This window comes from Pithys albifrons, chromosome 4 (assembly GCF_047495875.1).
Source record: "Pithys albifrons albifrons isolate INPA30051 chromosome 4, PitAlb_v1, whole genome shotgun sequence".
NCBI classification, from domain to species: domain Eukaryota; kingdom Metazoa; phylum Chordata; class Aves; order Passeriformes; family Thamnophilidae; genus Pithys; species Pithys albifrons.
Window position 1 is genome coordinate 49,752,175 of NC_092461.1, and position 20,992 is coordinate 49,773,166.

The 20,992-nt window shown below is 39.0% G+C and overlaps 1 protein-coding gene across 5 annotated transcripts; it reads left to right on the top strand.

Annotated features, from left to right (window-relative positions):
• The first annotated feature begins 2,126 nt into the window (after positions 1–2,126).
• ANKRD46 (ankyrin repeat domain 46) lies at positions 2,127–20,370 on the top strand. Of its 5 annotated transcripts, none has more exons than XM_071554070.1 (5): positions 2,127–2,184; positions 11,154–11,311; positions 11,982–12,324; positions 13,629–13,787; positions 18,304–20,370. In XM_071554070.1, exons 3-5 carry the CDS (start codon positions 12,014–12,016, stop codon positions 18,518–18,520), a joined length of 687 nt encoding a protein of 228 aa, XP_071410171.1. In that variant the 5' UTR covers positions 2,127–2,184; positions 11,154–11,311; positions 11,982–12,013; the 3' UTR covers positions 18,521–20,370. The 5 variants fall into 5 exon arrangements, with proteins under 5 accessions (XP_071410171.1, XP_071410172.1, XP_071410170.1 ...); XM_071554069.1 differs by lacking the exon at positions 2,127–2,184 and adding an exon at positions 2,235–2,340; XM_071554073.1 differs by lacking the exon at positions 2,127–2,184 and adding an exon at positions 2,532–2,707 and having other exon boundaries at positions 11,201–11,311.
• The last annotated feature ends 622 nt before the right edge of the window (positions 20,371–20,992 follow it).

Here is a 20,992-nt window from a genome sequence, read left to right on the forward strand (position 1 = left end):
CAGAAAAAAAAGTAACGGCTCTCTCTGAAATATCTGAGAGAGGTCAACCTGAAATATCTCTGAGATCACCTGAATAGTAAGATTTTTCTAGGTTATGTTTGTATCTACCCATAGTTCTTGAAATACATATGCTCTTCTAACTCTTTATTTGTTTCACTGCAGGTAGTTCATCAAGGAAAATATTTTTAGTTAGGCCAAAGGAAGACAACTGTGTATTTTAAAAAGTATGAGAAGAGGACCTGTGATAATTTATTTTAGATACTGTCTTTCAAAAAGAATTGTCTGGAAATAATAAACCCATTGCTGAAGTATTGAATTATACGGCAAAAAAACCCCAAATCAAAACAAAATCAAAAACCCTTTAGTGTAATTCCTTGCCTGTGCACTGTTCATTAGAGTGTTTACCACTCTAGGGAGTACATTTGAATGGGTGCTGAGAGTCTGGAGGCATCCTGCATGCATGTTTCCTCTGACATTTTTTCCCCCAGACATTGTTGGTGCAGAAAGGGGAGGGTTAACTAGAAAAGGTGCTTTGGTATTAGCAGAGGGAAAAGTACATGTCAGTCTATAATGTTTCTGTGACTGTGTAATTAGTGCGATGGCTGAGCAGGCTGTTTCTACCTAGGCATTGTCTGGGAAAGGCATGCATTTCCTCTGATCCTTCTACCCAAACAGGTTGTTGTGATGCCCTTATTGACCTGCTGAGGTACCACCCATGATGATTCAAAATCTGCCACACTTTGGAGAACAAAGGTGTGAACATACTCTCTGGCACAGCAGTGAGGAGAGCATGTATGTCACTGCATCGGGAACTGAGCTGGTTCACACTGATGGCATTGGGCAAGTAAATACCTGATGTGGTGGCTAAAGGGCGGCACACCATTAACCACAGCAGTAACCTGCTACTGCAAGACTGAAGTGCCTAAAACATAATAATACCCCAGACCAGGCTTTAAGGATCTTTGATTCTTCTTACTATCCTTGTTTTGAAAGGCAGTATCATGTGTAAGAACAGGGGCAGGAAGTGGAAATTTTAAAAAAGCTACAGTAATATTTGGGGAGAAGTCAAGTAACTTCAGCCCTCACCCTTTTTTTTCCTTTACTTGTAGTCCCAGAGCCTTGGTGCTGAAAAGACATGGGGGCAGAGGAACTGTACTTTTACCTGAATTTTTATCTTTCTGACTTTTGTGGTGTTATGGGGATAGCATACACAGGAGCATCAAAATTACAGAACCAATTAAGTTGGAAAATACTTCTGAGATCGAGTCCAGTTTTGACCAAACACCACCATGTCAACTAAATACAGCACTAAGTGCCATGTCCAGTCTTTCCTTAAACACCTCCAGGGAGGGTGACTTCACAACCACCACCTCCTGGGCAGTGCATTCCAATGTCTAATCACAGTTTCTGTGTAGAAATTCTTCATAATGTGCAACCTAAACCTCCTCTGGCACAGCTTGAGGCCACGTCTTCTCATCCTGTCACTTGTTACCTGGGAGCAGAGGCCACCCCACCTGGCTTCACCTTCCTTTCAGGGAGTTGTAGAGAGAAATAAGGTCATCCCTGAGCCTCCTCTTCTCCAGGCTGAACACTCCCAGCTACCTCAGCTGCTTCTCATCAGTCTGGCACTCCAGACCCTTCAGCAGCTTCACTGCCCTTCTCTGGACCCGCTCTAGCACCTCAATGTCCTTCCTGAGCTGAGGGGCCCAGAATTGGACACCGCACTTGAGGTGCCGAGCACGGGGGGACAGGATCACTGCCCTGGTCCTGCTGGCCGCACTGTTTCCAATTCCCCGCTCCCCGGCTCCGTCCCAGCTCTATCTCGCTCCGTGTCCCGGCTGTGTCCCGCCCCGGTAGCCTGGCTCTGTCCCGCCTCTGTCCCGGTTGTGTCCCAGCTGTGTCCCGGCTCTGTCCCGCTCCGTGTCCCGGCTGTGTCCCGCCTCGGTAGACTGGCTCTGTCCCGGCTCTGTCTCGCTCCGGTAGCCTGTCTCTGTCCCGCCTCTGTCCCGGTTGTGTCCCAGCTGTGTCCCGGCTCTGTCCCGCTCCCGTGTCCCGGCCCAGCTCCTCCTCAGGGGGCACGGGCGGCTCCCGGCGGCCTCCGCCCAGCAGGGGGCGCCCGCACCGCGCCGCCGTTCGCGCCGGTCCCGCCCGTTCCGGCTGCAGCGGCCGGGGGAGTGCCGGCAGGTGCGGGGAGTGAGGCCGGGCCGGGGTCTGGGAGGGCAGGGCCGGGCCGGGCCGGGAGCTGGGAGGGCCGGGCCGGGCTGGGCCGGGCCGGGGGCTGGCAGAGCAGCGCAGGGCGTGGCGCTTTCACACCACCCACCCGGCGCGGGCCGGGCCCAGGTAGGGATGCGGGGACGAGAAGGGGAGCCGGGGAGGGGGAGCGCAGGGGTGCTGTCGGGTGGGAGAGCAGCGGGAGCAGTGCCAGCCTTCAGAGCGGGAAGGGAGGGAAGCGGGGACGGGAACGCGGGCCCGTCCTGACGGGACGGTAAGTGTGCGGCTTTGGAACGGGCTGTCCGGGATAAGGTAAGTGAAACCTGTCCTCAGAACTGTCTTCGGTAAAGCAATCACTGTTTCCGAGGGAAATGGAGTAGTTCCCGTTTCTTTTCTAGACGTCATTAAAGCTGCTGCAGTTTGTTACTGTGCTGAACAGGTAGGGCCAACACCCGAATTGTAAAGAGGATGTCGAAGTAACTAGAGACAAACTATGGTGAGTAATATTCAATCGAAAATCTGAGTATCAAAGGGTGTAAAATTAGTTCTTTGAAGATCTGTCTTGAGGCCAATCTTATTAAACATTTAATAGAGGTCTTGAGGTAGTAATTTAGTCGTTACTGTCTTGATTTGGCAGTGGTGAAGAATTGAGAGGCATTGATTGGCAATAGAGGAGAGAGTTACAGCACTGCCTAGAAAGAATTGGGTGATCCTAAGAACTGGAATATGAAATAAGTACAATAGCAACTTAAAGAATGATGGTTTACAGTTGTAACCTTGTAAGGAAACAATTCACTGAAGAAATTCTTAGCAGCTGAAAGCAACCCCAAACTAAAGCATGTGTTAGGTAGTTATACAATTGTGGAAAAAGTAAATTCAGACTGCAGTAAAAGAAGTTGTTATTACTATCCATGAGCAGAACTCTAGAATACTTTGTATAATGTCAGTAATTCTCAGGTTAAAAAATAAAGTGGAACATGTGCCTAGGACAAGTAGGGAAATTAAAAGTCTGTTAGAAGAAGCATTTGGCTTTTTTAATTTAGTAAAATAAAGATCTTTTTTTCTCTTTATCAAACCATCAAGGTGAACACTGAGAAGGGAATAAATTGAGCTAAAGAATTACATTGATACATGAATAATTTAACATAGATTTTAAGATCAATAATATATGACAATTTTTAACCATCAGAGAGCAGTGATGTTCAAAAGGTCAAGGAGAGCAGCCTTCCAAAAGGTCAAGGAGGAGCGAAAGCCCAACATTTTCTAGATGGAATGTGACTGGTGTGTTGAAGGAATGATTTTGTTTGCTGCAGCAAAGTTCTGAGCTTAATGTTATCTGTAGATCAGTTTTCGTTTTTCGTTCATTTGTAAAGTAGATTATTAACAAGAAATTGTTAAATATGTTTCTTAGAAGAAAATATTATAATAATGTTTGCAGTCTGAATAGTAGGATTGGTGACAGAAAGTGATGCTGCCTAAATGCTCTTTGAGCTGAAGAGAAGGTGTGAAGAGTAAGCCGAGTTGAAGGTTGACGTATAGTATGTGTAGTATGTGCACCTGCTGGCAATGAGAGTTGGCCTCTGCAAGAGGGGACTATAAAAATCTGTTCTAATCTGTGATCAGTGACAGATTTCCTCTCAGCAGGTTTTGGTATCCTTTAGAGTTGTCTCATCAGCAAGAGCAAGCGATTTGAAGCAGCACTTTAAGTTGACTGTGTTATCCTACCTCATATTCTTGTGCACTTAATGTCAGAACTTGTGTGGCCTTGTAGTCCTCATCTGCAGCCCAGGACCTGAGATATTGCTCATCCAAGGAGTGAACTACTAGTGACTCTTCTAGGGATTTGGATATGCTGGGTGTGGATATTTTGAGGCTGCTGCTTTTGTCTTTTGATCAGTCTGTCAGTTGTTTGCCTCCCACTTGATCTCAGCTGTGGATGTTCTGCTCCCAGGTAGGTCAGTGAATAAGCAGATAAAATATTTTAGAAGGCACTAGTTTATACATGTGAAATACATGATTCCTCGATGCATTCAGCTTTCTGCAGAGACCACCTGCAGAATGCTGTTAGAGTAGGTGACAGGCCTGTCTTGAGTGGATGGGCTTGTTCCACCAAATTTCCATTGTTGGTGTTTACTCATCTAAATTAAGAGTACAGATACTGAAATGGTCAGTTTTGTTGTGGTTTGTTTTGCAATTTAGAGCGATGCTTAATAAATAGATGGGAAAAAGTTGTGGCTCGCTCCTCACCTCACTGAAGCCATATCTGTTACAGAACTCAGCTTCTGGCTTTAAATCATGTGTCAACAATGCTTTTCCAAGTGGCATTTCTTTCTTTTACTCCATGGTTAAAATTTCAGTGCACCGAGTGGAACAGAGCTGCTTAGACACCAGTTTTCTCACTCGGCAGATTCTCACATCCAAGTAGTGCAGCTACATCAGCTGAATTTTATGACTTAAACTCAAAGGCATAAATCCTACAATGTTTGTTGATGGGCTTATATTCTTCAGCATGCTCAAGACCTATGATAGTGTCTGACCAGCAATAATGGATGGTGACAGAAAAAGAACAGCAGCACATTCCAGGCTTGCCTGCTGACCTGGTAACCTCCAGTTTGCTCATTTACTCCATTCAGTCCCTTAAGACACAGTGTTGGACAGGCACTGCTACAGGTTTGTCTACATGGAGAAATCTTTAGAGCCTAAGAATGGTGAAGTAACTATGCAAAAATAGCATATATATATTAATTAGAAATACCACCTTAATAGTATTACCATTTCATCTTGCTATGTCACATAATGTGATCTGGTATGATACAATTAAGTTTTTAAAGTCATGCTGCGTTGACAGAGATTTAGAAAGATTATTTGAAACTGTAAATATATCAGTTAACTATTTGGCTTTGATAAACTTGGTTTAATGATTTACTGTGTGAACATAAAAATTCTGTAGCAGCAGACATAGTAAGAGTCACATACCTGACAACATTAGTTGTCTTTGGTATTATTTCTTGATATAAAATAATGAACTTTAGTAAACAAGCTGAGCAATATATTATTTTAAAGATAATGCCAACATATAGTTATAACTTTAGGAGAGATCTGCTTTTTAAAGTGACCTGCTTCCATTCAGTAGCCACTAAACTGGATTTGATGCTGCATGCTAAGGCTGTGCCATCAAGGTTATGTATGACTAAGCGCATATAAGCAATCACACATTAAAAGAAAAGAAGGAAGAAAATACAAAGTATAAAATTGTAAGTAGCTTGGTGACAGGTTCTTAGTTTGTTTTATTGCTCTTACTAAGTTCTAACTTCTGATGATTCCTGCTGGACACAGCAAATTTTTCCCATTTTAGTAAACTAGTTGTCTCAGACTTACTGTTTTCTTTTCCTAGGTATGGACTGAGCCATTTGTGTGGGGATGGGGGGATGGATGTTTTGAATTTAGAGTGTTTTTTAAGAAACAGGCATAAATGCAAACTTTTTGAAATTAAATACCTCTGCCTTCAGAACTCAAGGCACATACCAAAGTGTTCATTTCACTATTACAGGATTGGAGCTTCAATGAGGTTGCTGTTTACACTGCAAGGGAGTAGCAGTTTCAGAACGCTCAGGAAAACAGAAAACACCACAAATGTGAAATAAGTGCTCTGTGTAGCTCCAGGCTTATGCACCACACCAGTACCTAAAGGAAGCCTACAAGAAGGCTGGAGAGGGGCTTTTTACGAGGACATGAAGTGATAGGACAAAGGGCAATGGCTTTGAATTGAAAGAGGGCACGTTTAGATGAACATAAGGATTAAATTCTCCTGTGAGGGTGGTGAAAAACTGGAACAGATAGCCCAGAAAAGCCATGGATGCCCCATCCCTGGCAGTGTTCAGGGCAAGGCCGGGTTGGGTGGGGCTTTGAGCAGTCTGGTCTAGTGGAAGGTATCCCTGCCCATGACAGGGGTGTTGGCCCAGATACCCTTTAAGGTCCCTTGCACCTCACACCGTTCAGTGACTGACTCCGGTGTGTCAGTCCACGTGGTGGCAGTGTTCGTCCAGGCAGGAGCACTGTGCTCTTGGAGCAGCGATCCCTTGTTGCTCAGTTACTGTCGTCTTCTTTTCCAGAGGACTGCTTCGAGTCTGCAGCAAATTGAAACACAAACTCTTAATTAGGAGTGGAACAAACTCTCTCAAGTCTGTTTAAAACTAAACAAATAAACTTAACAACAAAACAATATGCAAAGATCTTTAATGTTTTCTTGGCCAGCATATACCCTGCATGTTCCCAGCAGACGCAGAGAAGGAATTTGAATGAAGGTTTATTGATTGATAACTATGACCTGTGTGATTCAATAACTTTATATAAAAGTGGATATATTCGAACTGACCACAATGATCAGAGAAGTACTGCAGTTATTTTCTGATTTACCTAAGCTAGTTGTGGGGAATTTAAGTTACAGATGATTTGAAGAAATCTGTGAATTGCCTTTCTTCTTAAATAGTTATTGGGCAGAAGATGAAAAATGGGAAATGTTCAAAAGTACTTAGCTGTGTATTTGATAGAAGTTAAGTGCACTGAAAGATGTAATGCTACTGAATTACCAGTTAAGTATAGCAAGGATAAAATATTTGCGATTCTACTTGTTGATAAAGGTATCTTAAAAGAATGATTTCTTTTCTGTTGTTCCCTTATTTTGTGTACATAAATACACAAAACTAGTACTACTTTATCTAGGAAGGCATTGTGCAACCCTGGATTGGTATTTGAAATCTTGTATATTTTTTATCTTGTACTGTTGACATACTGTGCAATGATGAGTAAAGATCCCTGTTTCCTACTGATCTGTAAAAGAGCTTGAGAGGGGATGGAGGTGTTATGAGTGTGCTGTGATACCTCAGATCCAGGAACTGTTCCAAAAACCTCCTGAAATTAGAAAGGAAAAATGCTGAAAAATAGAGATGTGTATGAAACAGACCTCAGGCTGTACCGAATCTGAGGTGCTGCTTTTGGCAGCAGATCCATATTAGTGGAGTCATAAAACTTTGTTCCAATTGTACTGAATAGGTAAACGTTTCTAATAGAAGATAATAGAAATCTCAGTGGAACTTGATGTAGGTAATGGGATTTTTTCTTAAACAGAAGTGAGTTGAGCACATAATTTTTTACTTAATATAACATATATTCAGTTAAATGACTTTGCAGTAACTTACACATAATTACATGTGTGCATGAAAACTTCCAAGGGAACTTCTCCCTCAGCAGTTTAAGGAAAGTATTGGAATGTTCTTCATTCATTTAAGTACTGAAGAGGAAAAGCTCTGCAAGCCCCTGAAGTGCATTACAGAAAGCTCTCAAAGTGCATTACAGAAAGAGGAGGATTTTTGCCACCAGGGAGTTTACAAATGCAAATTTTGCAAGCACAGGATATTGTGTTTTTTGGTCGCGTAGGGTGGGAGATGTTACTTTTTCTTGGTTTTGGTTTAGTTTCCATTTTTTGGTGGTGGCAGTTTCTCTATTGGTAGCCTTACTGATGCTTAGATTCTACATGTTAAAGTGTTTATTAATATTGAGTAGTCTCAAGGATTGAGCAATCTCATTTTAAAATAGGGACAATTCCTTCAGTTTCTCTGAATGTTCTGGGAAATCCTGTGGTTTTGCAGAGCTGGTGTATGCTCTCTAGCAGTGACTGAGTGATAAATCACAACTTAGAAGTTTTATTAATATTTTTGTAGTGGAGGGATGGGTCTGTTAGTGATTCTGCCTCACTGTCAAGCCGTTCTCTCCTGTTTCTGGAGCAGTTTGGTAGCTGTTGAACTTAATGAGAAGGCAGAGACAACAGCATGTATTTAATGTAAAATAAAATTGTTCACAGTTAGTACAAATTTCAGACTAGTTTAAGAAGTGACAGAATTTGCCTTTAGCTCTGTGGTTTGGATGATTGAAGATCACTCCTGGCTTCTGCAGGTGAGAACATGTCCTACAACAGCTTATCAGTGACAGAGTTACCATTGCACACAGCATAGTGAGGGACAACTGACTCCAAGTCAATAAAAGCAAACTGTGCTTACAGAATCACTTAATATAAACATTTCTTTTGGGAAAAAAATTGGTTTGGTTAAATTTTCTTATCCTGTACTAGCCCACCTGTGTCATTGAAGAAGTGGCTTGCAGCATAATTTCTAAAACTATTAATTAAAAAGTGCTCTGTTGAGGCTATATTAATGTTGTATAAATCTAGGGAAAATGTATTCTTGTATTATGCCTGTGTAATGAGAATCCTTCTAGCTTGGGAGGATATCTTTGAATTTACTTTTTTTTCACAAAACTAATTTTCTATCAAAGTACCAAGTTATTAACAACAAAACTTCTTTTAGAACAAGATTATTATTTAACAGATACATTTTCAGTAGCTGGTGGTGCATTTTTAGAATCAGTCATTTATTTCAGTCTTTAGAAATTAGATTTATTTAACTCGTAGTAGTAGTAATTTTTAGGGATGTTCAGAATGCTCACTTTGCAATATTTTGTGTCTTATTACTAATACAACTCCATTTATCCTAATTTGTGCCTGTAAAATTAGTGGTTAATGGTAGGTGTACCAGCATTGAGACAGGTTCAGAGTTGTGATCTGATTCACCTTTCAAAAGCGAAATGTTGTTTGTAAATCTGTTCCATTAGATACTTAGTGCATCCACAAGCTTTTTGATACATAGTATCAGAAATGTACCCACCTTTTTAATTAAACCTGTATAATTGACTAACTTTTTTAGTTTTGTTAGACAAGGAATTTTATCAAGTTGGGTTGAATTTGAGGCAACAACATGTCCTTTGGGGACTGACATTTTAAAGATGGTGTATTAGTTCAGCTTTGTATGCCGGTCATATCTGGCATAGGTTAAGTAGCCATATGTGAAATAGAATTGTGTTTGTAGAAAAAATCTTTTTAATCACAAAGATAAATCAAACCAGATGGTCCAAATTTTTTTTTCTTTTTTTTTCTTTTTTTCTTTTTTTGGTGAATACTTGAACACTGTGGACTAAGCAAGCATCGGAAAGAAGGATTTGCTAAGGTTTTTTTGTCTTACTGTGAAATGCTAAGGTTTTACTTTGGTATTCTACACATCAGTGATCAATTCTAGAAGACCGTAGTGATAATAAATTCTGAATCAGAGTTACTTCCAGTTAACTTTCTGTTAGCTGCTGATCTTTGAGGTTGCTTTTCTGAGAAGATAAGGAGGTGCCTTTTTTCCTTGATATTATTACTTAATGTTTTATCACAGTTGGGGAATTCTGTAAGGTTTTACTGGACAGACTCATCTAGTATGAAAATATAAATATTAGCTTACATTTAACAGAGCACACCATGCCATTTTTCAAATAGCAAAGTCTCTTTCGGTGTAATATTCTCATGTTGGTTTATGTTAGGCCTTGTTTTATTAAACAGGTTTAAATACTCAAGTGTTGTTTTACAAGCGAATCACAATCTTTCTGTCAAGTACTGCTCAGGGTTTGTGCTGTTGATACGCTGTTACTAGGGCTGGTAATTGGAGGTTTTAAAATGATTTATAACCTTGCTTTGGGGAAGATTTAGAGCAGAATCTAAAGGTCACCATCATGTTGTACAGAAAGTGGTCCCACTATTTTTTCAGTGAAGTCTGGACTAGCAGAGTGGAAGAATAATTCTCGTATTTTTTATATTTGGGTCGGAAATAGGTAAGGAAATTGGTCTCAGCTGGGAATCTTAGCTTTGCAGCATCCAGGGGTTGTAACATATTCATTGGAAATGCAGGTAATTACATTGTGCTTTGTTGTTATATTGGGTCATAAGGAAGCTGTTAGTGCTGTAAATGACACCAAGCTTGCACAAAGTTTTACTGTGTATCAGTGAACTGGTCCTTTGCCATTGGAGATGGCTGTGGAAAGGGGTTCTTGACTCAGTGATTTACCACCACGTGCTTAAAAACATACTTGCAGCGTAGGGAAATGTACTCTGTTTAAAATCATTCCTTATACAGATTCCAGGACATAGAATTTATTCCTATCTCTTTCTCTTCAGCATCCAAGAAAGTAAAAAAGAGTTGTGCATTCCTGCCCTGGGAAACTAGACAGTGTTGACACATGTAGCAGAATTTGTCCAGATAGGAGATACAACCTAGTGAGGTTTAAATATGATGTATTAACCTCAACAGCCCCAAATGCTACAGCTGTTAATCAGACCAGTGCATAAACATTTTGAAATTACTTCTGTAGGTACTTTGATCTTGAATTTGATCTAAGACATGGGGGAAGAGCTATAAAATACAGACATTTTGAACTCTCAAAAAAGGAGAGGTTTTAAATTGAGTTCTTTGGCTACTGGCCATGTTTCCATTCTCCTGGCTGAATGGGTGCAGTGGTGTGGAAGGATACCTTATATAGATGAGAAAATTTAAATCTGTGTATAGCAGCTGTATTAAGAGGTTCAGATAGTTAATCACAACCATAAGCCCGAAATAGAAACCTTGGGCAAGTGAAAAACACTGTTTCAAGTGAGGTTTCAGTTCACTTTCTGTTCTAAACTTATCTAGTAAAATCACTTTTCCCTCCTGTCACTTGAATTGTGTCAGATCTGTATTGAGACTGCTTGTAAGGATTTTTACTGGTTTATGTATTTTTTTCATTTTTTACCTCCTCTCTGAGGCAGTGCAAAGAGAAGGCTGTTGTCCCATCTCCCAGACATTTTCATTGCTTCTTACCATTGCCTTGTGCACATTTTACCATTCTCTTGCTAAATCATTCTCTTTTCTCCTTACTGCTTTCAAGTAATATTTTCTGTGTTCCATAAGCACACGGTGTCATCATACCCTCTTTATTTGATTCATCCTTAAAATATTCTTCTGCAAAACTTAAATCATAGTTCATTAAATATTCTGTATCAAATAATCCATGGTGAAACATTTATCTTCTTCTTTTAGGTCCTGACACAGAAAAGGACTTAATACTTTTTTTAATATTAACCCAGAGAGACTACATTTGTGCTTCTCCATATTGAGGTTCCAGTTGAACCCACAGAAGCTCTGTACTTGATTTTACCATTGTCCTCCTTGTACCTGCTTCCAGTTCTTGCTTTCAGGTGGGCAACTTCACCTAATGCATTCAGTTTTCTGTGGTTTGTATTGCTATTCTTGTTTCTTCAGTAGTTTCTGTATCTGTGGCACTGTAAAAATTAGGTTTAGCAAAAAGTATTGAAAAATACATTTCTTGCAGAAGGAAGGAATTAGTATTTTATTAATCCAGCATTTTTAGCAACTGACTGTGCATTGGAGTTCAAATTCAGATGGTAACAATCCCACTGGAGCAGTTTTGCTTATAAGCTGGTAAGAATTGCAGTTAGCATGACCTGTGAACTGAACAGTTTATTGTTTCCCCATTTATGACAGGTTCTTCCCTTCTGTCCTGCTCTGCAGTGTTTTGCCCTTTAATATCAGCACTGCTACATGTGATTCCTTACGGGGTGAGGGCTGATCACCTCTCTTGCATTTGTGACAGTGATCGTACCAGTTTCTGTAACAGCAAAAGCTTTCCTGCTGTTCCCAGAGGTGTGAGTAAGACTAAATGGGCCTTTTTCCACATTACTGGAATGGAATGCAGCGCACAAAGTTACTTTGTATGACAGGAGGATTTCAGAGTTGGCTTACAAGCTGGTTAGCATTCTTGTTTAGGAACCTGAGCAGTCTCCAGTATATTTGCACTGTGTTTATTTGCCTGGTTTCACCATTGTTTCTCCCCACTTAAACTTGCAGGTTGGTCACCTCCTCTGGAGAGATCCAGAACAATGTCCTACGTTTTTGTGAATGACTCCTCCCAAACAAATGTCCCACTGCTGCAGGCTTGTATTGATGGAGATTTTAACTATTCCAAACGCCTGCTAGAGAGTGGTTTTGACCCAAATATTCGTGACAGCCGAGGTCGAACTGGCCTTCACCTTGCTGCAGCCAGAGGAAATGTGGACATCTGTCAGCTCTTGCATAAATTTGGTGCTGACTTACTAGCCACTGATTACCAAGGTAACACAGCTCTTCACCTGTGTGGGCATGTCGATACCATCCAGTTCCTAGTTTCTAATGGACTTAAAATTGATATTTGGTAAGTCAGTTTTTACAGCACACATTTTTACAATATATTAGTCTTCTGTCACCAGAGCCTTGCATATAAATCTGCTGTTGCTGAAATGCTGTATTTGGTGCCATTCCACTTTTTAAAGACACCACTTAATAAAAACACAAGCTAAGAGGGCAGGAAAATAATGAGGCCACTTTTGCTGGTCTGTGAAACAAGCAAAGCAAATAGAAGAGCAGCTGCTGCTGTGGGCTGCTCTATCTAATCTTGCCTCATTGATGATATTGCTGCCCTAGTTTGGCCAGACAGCCAGGTGTGGGTGGTTGGCACCAAAGAAAAAAATCACATTGACTACTCTAAAAGAATTTTCTCCACTGCAGTTCTATTGTTGTACTGTATAAGACAAAGAAGATACAGTATATGTGTGTGTCAGTTCATTCCCATACTCCTCTGGCAACAATGCTTCCTTTCAGTGTTTTCACCCTCCCGCAAAGTCTGTGACTCAGTCCCTCTTTCAAATGTTGTATATTCTTTCCTTCTGGCTTCCAGCAGCTGTCAGATGCCAGTGCTCAGATGTAAGCTCTCAAGCTGCAAAATAACTAGCTGTTTCATTCCTGCACTGAATTACTTTGTTTGTGGAACTTTCTGCATATTCACAACGCATACAAAAACCAGGAGTAATGTGAAAACCTTTGAGTTTTTTGAATCTGTCCCTTTTTCACCTGCACCTCATTAATGTTTTCAACTCAGCAAAACTAGTTTTTGGTAGACCAGATTATTTGTGGGTTGTGGGTTGGGTTTTTTTCCCACATTTCAAACAGCTCTGGTGGAAATTCCTGGTCTGAAGGCAGCTCTGGTCCTATTCAGTATTATTTTAATAGCAGCAGAGGGACCATCTGTATTTTATTTCATTTTTGCCTGATGTCCTAATACCCTCATGGAAAAGGAACTATGAGGAGCCAGATTGCACAATTCTTTCTTGAAATTAAGCTTGAACTTGAACATGGCCATAAATCTACTGGTTATTTTTTGCTATAACACCCAGAAATTTCAATTAGATTAGAGTCCAAATTTTGATTTTACTTGAGGGTAGAAAAGAGTTGTGCAACTTCAAACCTAAATATACTGATTTTCTTTTATAACCAATTATACTGTAACTTGTATAGACAGTATTTTCATACTGATACAACAGAAAATAGTTCTAAATAGTTACTATTCTACTATACTACTGAAACAGTTCTAACAGTTACTAAATTGTAATATGCTGAGTTGAGTTGTTGCAAAATTTCTATATTAAAATTTTCTTATGTCTTTTTGTGGGGTTGTTTTAGCAACCATCAAGGTGCAACACCACTTGTTCTTGCCAAACGAAGGGGTGTGAATAAAGATGTGATTAGACTGCTGGAATCCTTAGAGGAGCAAGAGGTGAAAGGATTCAACAGAGGAGCTCATTCAAAGCTGGAAACCATGCAAACTGCTGAAAGTGAAAGGTATTTATGAAACAAAAAAATAATTACTAACTAAAGTAATTAGATTTTTTTTGAGTCACTTGACTGTATATTCCTCATAACAGATAATATGAAACTTATTTATTTATCAGACCAAATCAAAATCAAATGTTAAATTTTGGAAAAATCTATTTAAACAGATCAAATGTAAGGAAAAAAATGAAATTCTTCTATTGAGATTTTAATTTTTTGGTAGAAATTTTAAAAAACAATTCCTTGTTGTCCATTACTGAGTCCCAAAAGCAAATATTCTACCACTAATCACAAAGCCAAAGCAAAAATACCATTAAATGCAAAATGCCAATATCACAGGCTAACCTGACATACTTTTGTTAAGAGGGGATGTCCATGCAAAGAAGGGGTAGCAGACTTTCCATCTATCTAACCTTGAATAGAGGATTTTATGTGGTGCCATATAAGAAATTTCTATCAGGAGTAGTCTGGGAAAAGACAGATAATAACAATTTTATGGTGGCTAAAGAGAGAGTTGATAGAGAACTGAAGATTTCAGGAAAATTGACAACCATTTCAGAGAAAGTATTGGGTTAGAGGGAAGTTACTGCTGAATTCCCAAAGGTCTGGTTCTGACACTGTGTTTACTTAGAATTTTCTTAAATGAAAAAGTAGGAGCATAAGAAGTAGAAGCATGTTAGTGATACCACCAAGTGAGATATAGGCAACCAAGAGGAAAATTGGGATGGTGTAGACAAAAACCTGGGGTTACAAGAGAGAGGAAATTAGTAGGAATCAATTGTGATTGAGTAGCACAAAATGCAGCTTTATTTATCAAAAGCTGTATGCCGTAAAATATGAGTGTCTCAGTGGAAAATAAAGGTATAGGAGGAAAAGGCTTGATGTACTAGTCAGTTCCAGGAGTTGATGCTTCCCTGAAAAGTGCATGAAGTCCTACAAAGCACAAAATGAGATATTTTCACCACACGAAGAAAACTGTCAGTCCTGTTGTTTAAAGCAACAGTGACTTCTGCTCTCTAATGTGTTCTGTTATGCTGTTTATCCCCATTCAAAAAGGTTTAATTTATCCTTTAAGGAGTGCTGAGGGGCATTACTTGAAGCACTCAAGGGAACAGAGGATCTGCTTTTTGAAAGAAGGAACTAGAGCTGGTTTAGCCTGGCAGAGTGAAGGCTGAGAGGTGTGTGTGGTTGCTGACAAGAAACACTGATTTTGAACAAAATAAAATAACTGTTTAAGACAAAAGATGATGATAGCACAAGAACCAAAGTATACAGATAAGCCACAGATACTCTTGTGATTGAGAACTGGGAATGTTTTTTTACAATGAGCTTTCAAGACAGTGTTTTGTAGATTTTGATGAGGCAAGAAGCCTTGCAAGTTTCAAAGGACGATAATTCACTTTCAGAAATCACTGAACTGCCAGTAAACATGACAGAACATGGCACTGAGATTAATAATGCAAGAAATCTTTTCCAAAGTCTTGTAGTTTTAACTCACAATGAAAACATATCACTGTTGTTTGCAATACCTGCTCTTACACTGTATTTATTCAGATTTGGGGTGGTTTTTTATGTTGCCTAATAATGGTCATGAACTATGACTACTGGAGCATTGTATCACAAAAATGGGGAGTTTTGTCACATAACTGTTGTTCAGTTTGTGTCAAAATGTACACAGCCTGTACTATAAATGAAAATGAAGCTGTGTATATGGAGTTATCTAAATTAAGGAAACAGAAAAGGTGAAACCTTTATGGTGAAGGCAACAAAATTACAGAAGTATCGCCAAACACCCCCGGTGAACAGATCTGAAGTTCTTTTTTACACATCAGGTGATCAAACCTGTCAGAGAGACTGTTTTAAGCCCTGAAATAGAAAATTTAACCTCATTCTCAAAATTACATGGTTATAAATTATAAGAATTTATGCACAATACCTTTCTGACTTTACTAAATTTTATTGAAAGTTGCTTGTCCCACAGAAACGTATTTATGCTTGTTTTGTTTAATCATACAGACCAACAGCTCAGCCCCATCTAAATTCTGATTTTTGATTTGATAGTGTCCCTTTAATGAACATAGCTTCCTTTCTGATATTTGACCTTCATAAATGTTACATTGTTTGCTTTGGCAAGGAAGTTAGCAACTGTCCTTGGGGAGAGGCACAGAGACATAAACAGTGCACTGCCCAGCTTGTTTGGGAATGTGTTTAAAATGTCTGAAATACATGATTTTTAAAATAACAAATAGCAGATGCCTACAGCAGCCAAAGCAAGTGAGCTTGTGTGCTGTTTGCTTTGCAAATAAATAATGCCTTTGTAACAGTTGGCTCTTCAGACCTCCACAGTTTCACTCCTCCCTCTTAGTATTATTTTCACATTTTAGAGACGCTTAGATGAATGTCTTCTGTCCTCTCCCCCCACAAGTGTTTTACATTATGTATGAACCTGTGGAGAGATAATGCTCTTTCTAAAAACAGTCTGTGGCTTTAGTTTTCTGGTCCTTGTTTCCCGCAGTTGCTGCTGCTCTGGAGGCAGAGGCCAAAGTTACGTTCCCCAGTCAGTCAGATGTGTTTTTGCTGGCTGTGCCCTCCCGGCAAGGGGAGTGGCGCGGGGCTGGCAGGAGGCAGAGCTCGCTCTGTCTGTCTCAGCACAGACACAGAGGTCTGTCCATCTGCACAGCCTAGCAGGACCTGTGGCTGTGCCCACAAGTGCGTCCAAATGTGAACTTCCATGTCCTGTTGGAAACAGAACATCTGTCTGGGCTATGTGGCACAAACCCCTCTGAGGGCACGTTGCTGCATTACCAGTTCTTGTGCAGCTGTGATTAATAATAAGGGAAAATACCTTGAATAGCATAGATTTTAATTGGGTCGTAATATGAAATAGAAAATGTTTTCTATGTGCCCTTTCCTTTTTAATGAGAAGCATGTGATCTTTTCACTTAAATTGCACTGTACCTTTATTTAACCTCTCTGTGGTTATTTATTAACTAGTTAGTACTTAATAAGTAAGTTGTTCTGTTCTACACCAATGGCTGTCTTTTATTAAACCCTTTGTTTTTCTTGGGAAATCATAATAAGCAAGGGAGATGACTAAATCCTGCAGCTACAGACAAGCAAAAATAGCTTTACAGCTTTACAGGATGGTAAATATTTAAAAAACAAAAATACAAGATGTTTAATAGACAATTTCTGTAAACTTCTGCATGTGATGTTGCAATACTTCATCAAGCTATGGGAGTTTAGGCTAATTGTTCTTCAGTGGCTGTGCATCCTGAGGAAAAGTACCATATGAGTAGTGTGAAGTTTTCTTGTGGTGTAATCTTAGAAGAGAGATTTTTTTCTGATTACAATAATTGGTCAGTTTATTGCTGTCACTATGAACAGCAGCATTTCTACAATTAGTTTTGGCTTGGAAGTTACTTTTCCTTGATTTTTTAAAAAAATTATTATTAGTGCTATAAGATATACCTAGGAATATGGTAACTGAACGCAGTGAAAACCAGGGAACAAAATTCTGCTATGGACATAACTGAGTAATTGATTCCACCATTTCCTTTCTGTGCTTGTCAGAGCCTGATCTTGTTAACACCCATGTGTGTAATTTCACTCAAGTGAGAAGCAGTAGGACTGTGCAGATGGTCAAAATTTCAAGTGCAATCAAGTGATGAGAAAATTTTCCTATTCTTCATGAGGTTTTTCATACAGCAACACAATTTCCTGTTATAAACCAATGGTCAAACCAGCAAAATATGCAGAATTATACAAGAAGCCATGGAGTATTTGGGACAACTTGCACCTTTTCTAAAGGTGATTCATTGTCAAGTACCACATTCTGATTTTAAAAGTGAAAGTTCCAGTGTAAGGGGGCCTGATGGATTGATAGTGAGATGTTAAAACATCAAGGCAGTCACTGAGTGCCATATGGCAGAAAACACAGCATTGCCACTTTGTTCAGAAAGTTTCTGAACTTCTTGTTATCCAAATTTATTGTTTTCTGTGATTTTTTTTTTGTACTAGAGAGGAGGCTTCTGTAACTAAGACATACAGAAGAGTAGATAAAGATCACTACAGAATTCAGCATCTAAATTACTATTTGTTAATGTTTCCATTTTATTCAACAGAGTTTGTTTTTAGTCATAATTTTTTTACTAACAAGAGCTGTGCCCCTTGAGGTTTTAGCTGATGCTTCATGATAATTTACCAAACTGTGTTTAGTAGGAATTATGAGGCCTGGCTTTGAAGGCTCCTAGGTGGCAAGCCTGCAAGTTCAGGGCAGTTTTTCCTACACAGATATGATGCTCTTTGCACAGGTTAATGAAACACCCATTCAACTAAATCAAGTTTAGAGTTAGTAGTGTTTTTCTCACCTGCTTTGCCTTGATTTAGCAGAGGCAATGCAATGAATCTGCAGGTGGATTCCATTTTTAATTTAGCATGTTTCAGTTGCCCTTGGCAGGATTACTGTCGTACTTAAAGGTGCCTTCTTTTGCTCTGATGGATTTTTAACTCTAATCTGTCGTAGTGCAATGGAAAGCCATTCCCTCCTTAATCCAAACCTCCAGCAAGGTGAAGGAGTTCTTTCCAGTTTCCGCACAACGTGGCAGGAGTTTGTGGAAGACCTGGGCTTCTGGAGGGTGCTGCTCCTCATCATTGTCATCGCTCTCCTGTCGCTGGGAATAGCATACTATGTCAGTGGGGTGCTTCCCTTTGTGGAGAACCAGCCTGAACTGGTGCACTGAAGCAAATGCAGAAAAGTGCCCTGTGCTTTCTGCTGTTCTAATCTTATTTTGAGCTTCTTGGAATTACTGGTGCAGACAGTGGCAGCTGTATATACTTGCTGTTTGCCTTTTTGTACTTTACTATTAACCCCTTTGAAAGAGGGATGGGTTAATTAATTTCAAGTAAAACACTAAATTCTAAAGCATTCCTAAGCTACCTCTGACTTGCCTTGACTCACAAGCAAGATGTGAAAATAATCCTCTCTGGTAAAATACTATGATTAGAAAAGGCCTTTCACAAGGAATAGTAAACTCCTAGGTATGAAAAATATATCCTACTACAGAACAAAATTTGATCTGATTTCCCTATGATTTGTCTGTGCTTCAGTTGAAGCTCATAGAAGAAACTCAGAAGAATTTTGCATAGAAGAAAAATGTTCTTTGAAAAATTCTCCACAATAAATATCAATAATGTAATAACACATTCTGATATATAGACACTAATAAACTGTGTCTCTGTAGTTATTTTAATGCCTCTCCATAGTTTCATATCTGCTAGTTTATAAAAAGAATGAGAAATAGTTCAAGTTTTACTGTCTCTTTAATGTATAGATCACTCCTTTATTTATTAGATCAATGTAGTGCATCTTTCCCACATGAATTTAATGTTGTTAATACCTGCCTGAAGTAAATTTTGTAGAGCAAAGCTGTTTGTTGTACTTTGAAAGTAAAGTTGTTTCAGCCTTGGGCTGAAAATTTTGCATTTTCGTTGAAATGTCACTAAGAAAACCTTTCTTTGTAAGGGTGATTAAAAGGTGATTTAGGTGTTCTGCTGTGTATATAATAATTCTGTGAGGTCATTGTGAAGTATGTCATGAAGGATAACTTTTTCTTCCTCCCACAAGGACTAGGCTGAACTGTATCACTGTTGTTTCATGTTTGTGGAGAGAACTTGAATAGAATTCCTTTCAAGAATTGTTTTTCATTTCACTTGTTTTCAGACAGCACTTACAGGCTTATGAATTGTTTTCTGAGTATGAAGAATAAAAGTATTTAAAATACTACTACTTAGGAACATTGTATGAAATGAAATCTTGACCCATTCTGTACTTTGCTGTGAAATCCTTTGTTGTAAATAACCTAGGGATATGAATCAGTTAGATACTCTTCTATGAAAGCTAGAAAGGTATTGCACAGTAATTTGGAGGTTTTCAAAGAAAACAGATTCTCTTGTCCCGTGCTGATTAGACATCTAATTCTCTTTGTTGCCATTACCTTGAAAATCCCAAACAAAATTAATTCTGTGAACCTAAGGAATCAATTTTAAATTTTTTAAGTAGCCTCTCCTAAATTGTTGCTAAATAACAATAAACATTTATTGTACATTTAATATGTATTCATAGAAGTAACCTGTATCTTTCTGTTCTGGTACCATGTATATTTTTCATTCTTTTTTATTGGTTTGAGTGAAGAGGGTTGTTGTCTTTGTTTGATGTGTGACCTGGGTTTCACTGATCTGAGCCCCATTCTGATTTATATATGAATAAATTTTGATCTCAGTTCTTAAGTTAGAGCTTAATGAAACAATACTTTTTTAGCAGCACCAGCTGCAATAAAGAAAACATCTTAAAAAAAAACAAGAGCATGTTTCTGTTCTGAATATTTCAATTGTTGTACTGCTTTTCACCAACAGGTAAATATAAACTCACTGTATACCTAAATTACATGTACTTGTCTAAATAAGCACATTTCAGTTAATAATATGCTGTATCTTGAATAATCATGTTGTCTCTCAATATGTATTGTCTGCATAATTTGTAATTGTATTCTCAGTATGAGTGAATGCCACAAATAAATATATGTAGTAAATATATTTGGGTTTATTATTACATTAGTGCAGCAGTAATGATGCTACCCCATTTTACTGAGTTTATTTGTTGTGCATTGATAATGAGCATTTCATAAGTGTGGAGGTTTCCTCCATGAGAAATGGCAACCAGTCAGTTGTTATAAATGAGGGTTTAGAGCACAGTTTCTTCAGATTTGCCTGTTTTATTTTTCAGTATTGTTACTCAATTTAAGTTGCTGTCTCGATGTCTCTCTTACCTGAGATTTCAGTTAGTGAACAGGGGATTTAGAGACCTCTCCACATTTAGGATTACCTGTGAGGGGGTACAAAACATAACCAAGAAAACCAAGCTTGAGCCTTAAGTAGCCCTTCCTCCTTCCCTGTATGCATAACCATACATACAGGAACTGCACACTGAAAAGGTTTGAAAAACTGTGTGTTTCAAATTAAGATATGTCACTTTTTTAAACCAAAAAGAAATCCAAAGTGCTGTTTGAGCTTCACTGTGTATTTACTGCTGTTGTTTGAAATAAGGATGTGATAAACATCTGACTAGAAGGGGAATTTGTTCTGTAGCTACCTCTGTTACTGAAAAAGGAGAGCTGTGCCTTTCAGTGTATCTATAAACACTAACACCTTCCTAT

Bases quoted from the DNA above. Each gene is read 5' to 3' on its own strand.
- ANKRD46 (XM_071554070.1), top strand. From the start codon at position 12,014: ATGTCCTACGTTTTTGTGAATGACTCCTCCCAAACAAATGTCCCACTG. The intron at 12,325-13,628 runs GTAAGTCAGTTT...GGGTTGTTTTAG, and splicing joins GGACTTAAAATTGATATTTG to CAACCATCAAGGTGCAACAC. The intron at 13,788-18,303 runs GTATTTATGAAA...AATCTGTCGTAG, and splicing joins CAAACTGCTGAAAGTGAAAG to TGCAATGGAAAGCCATTCCC.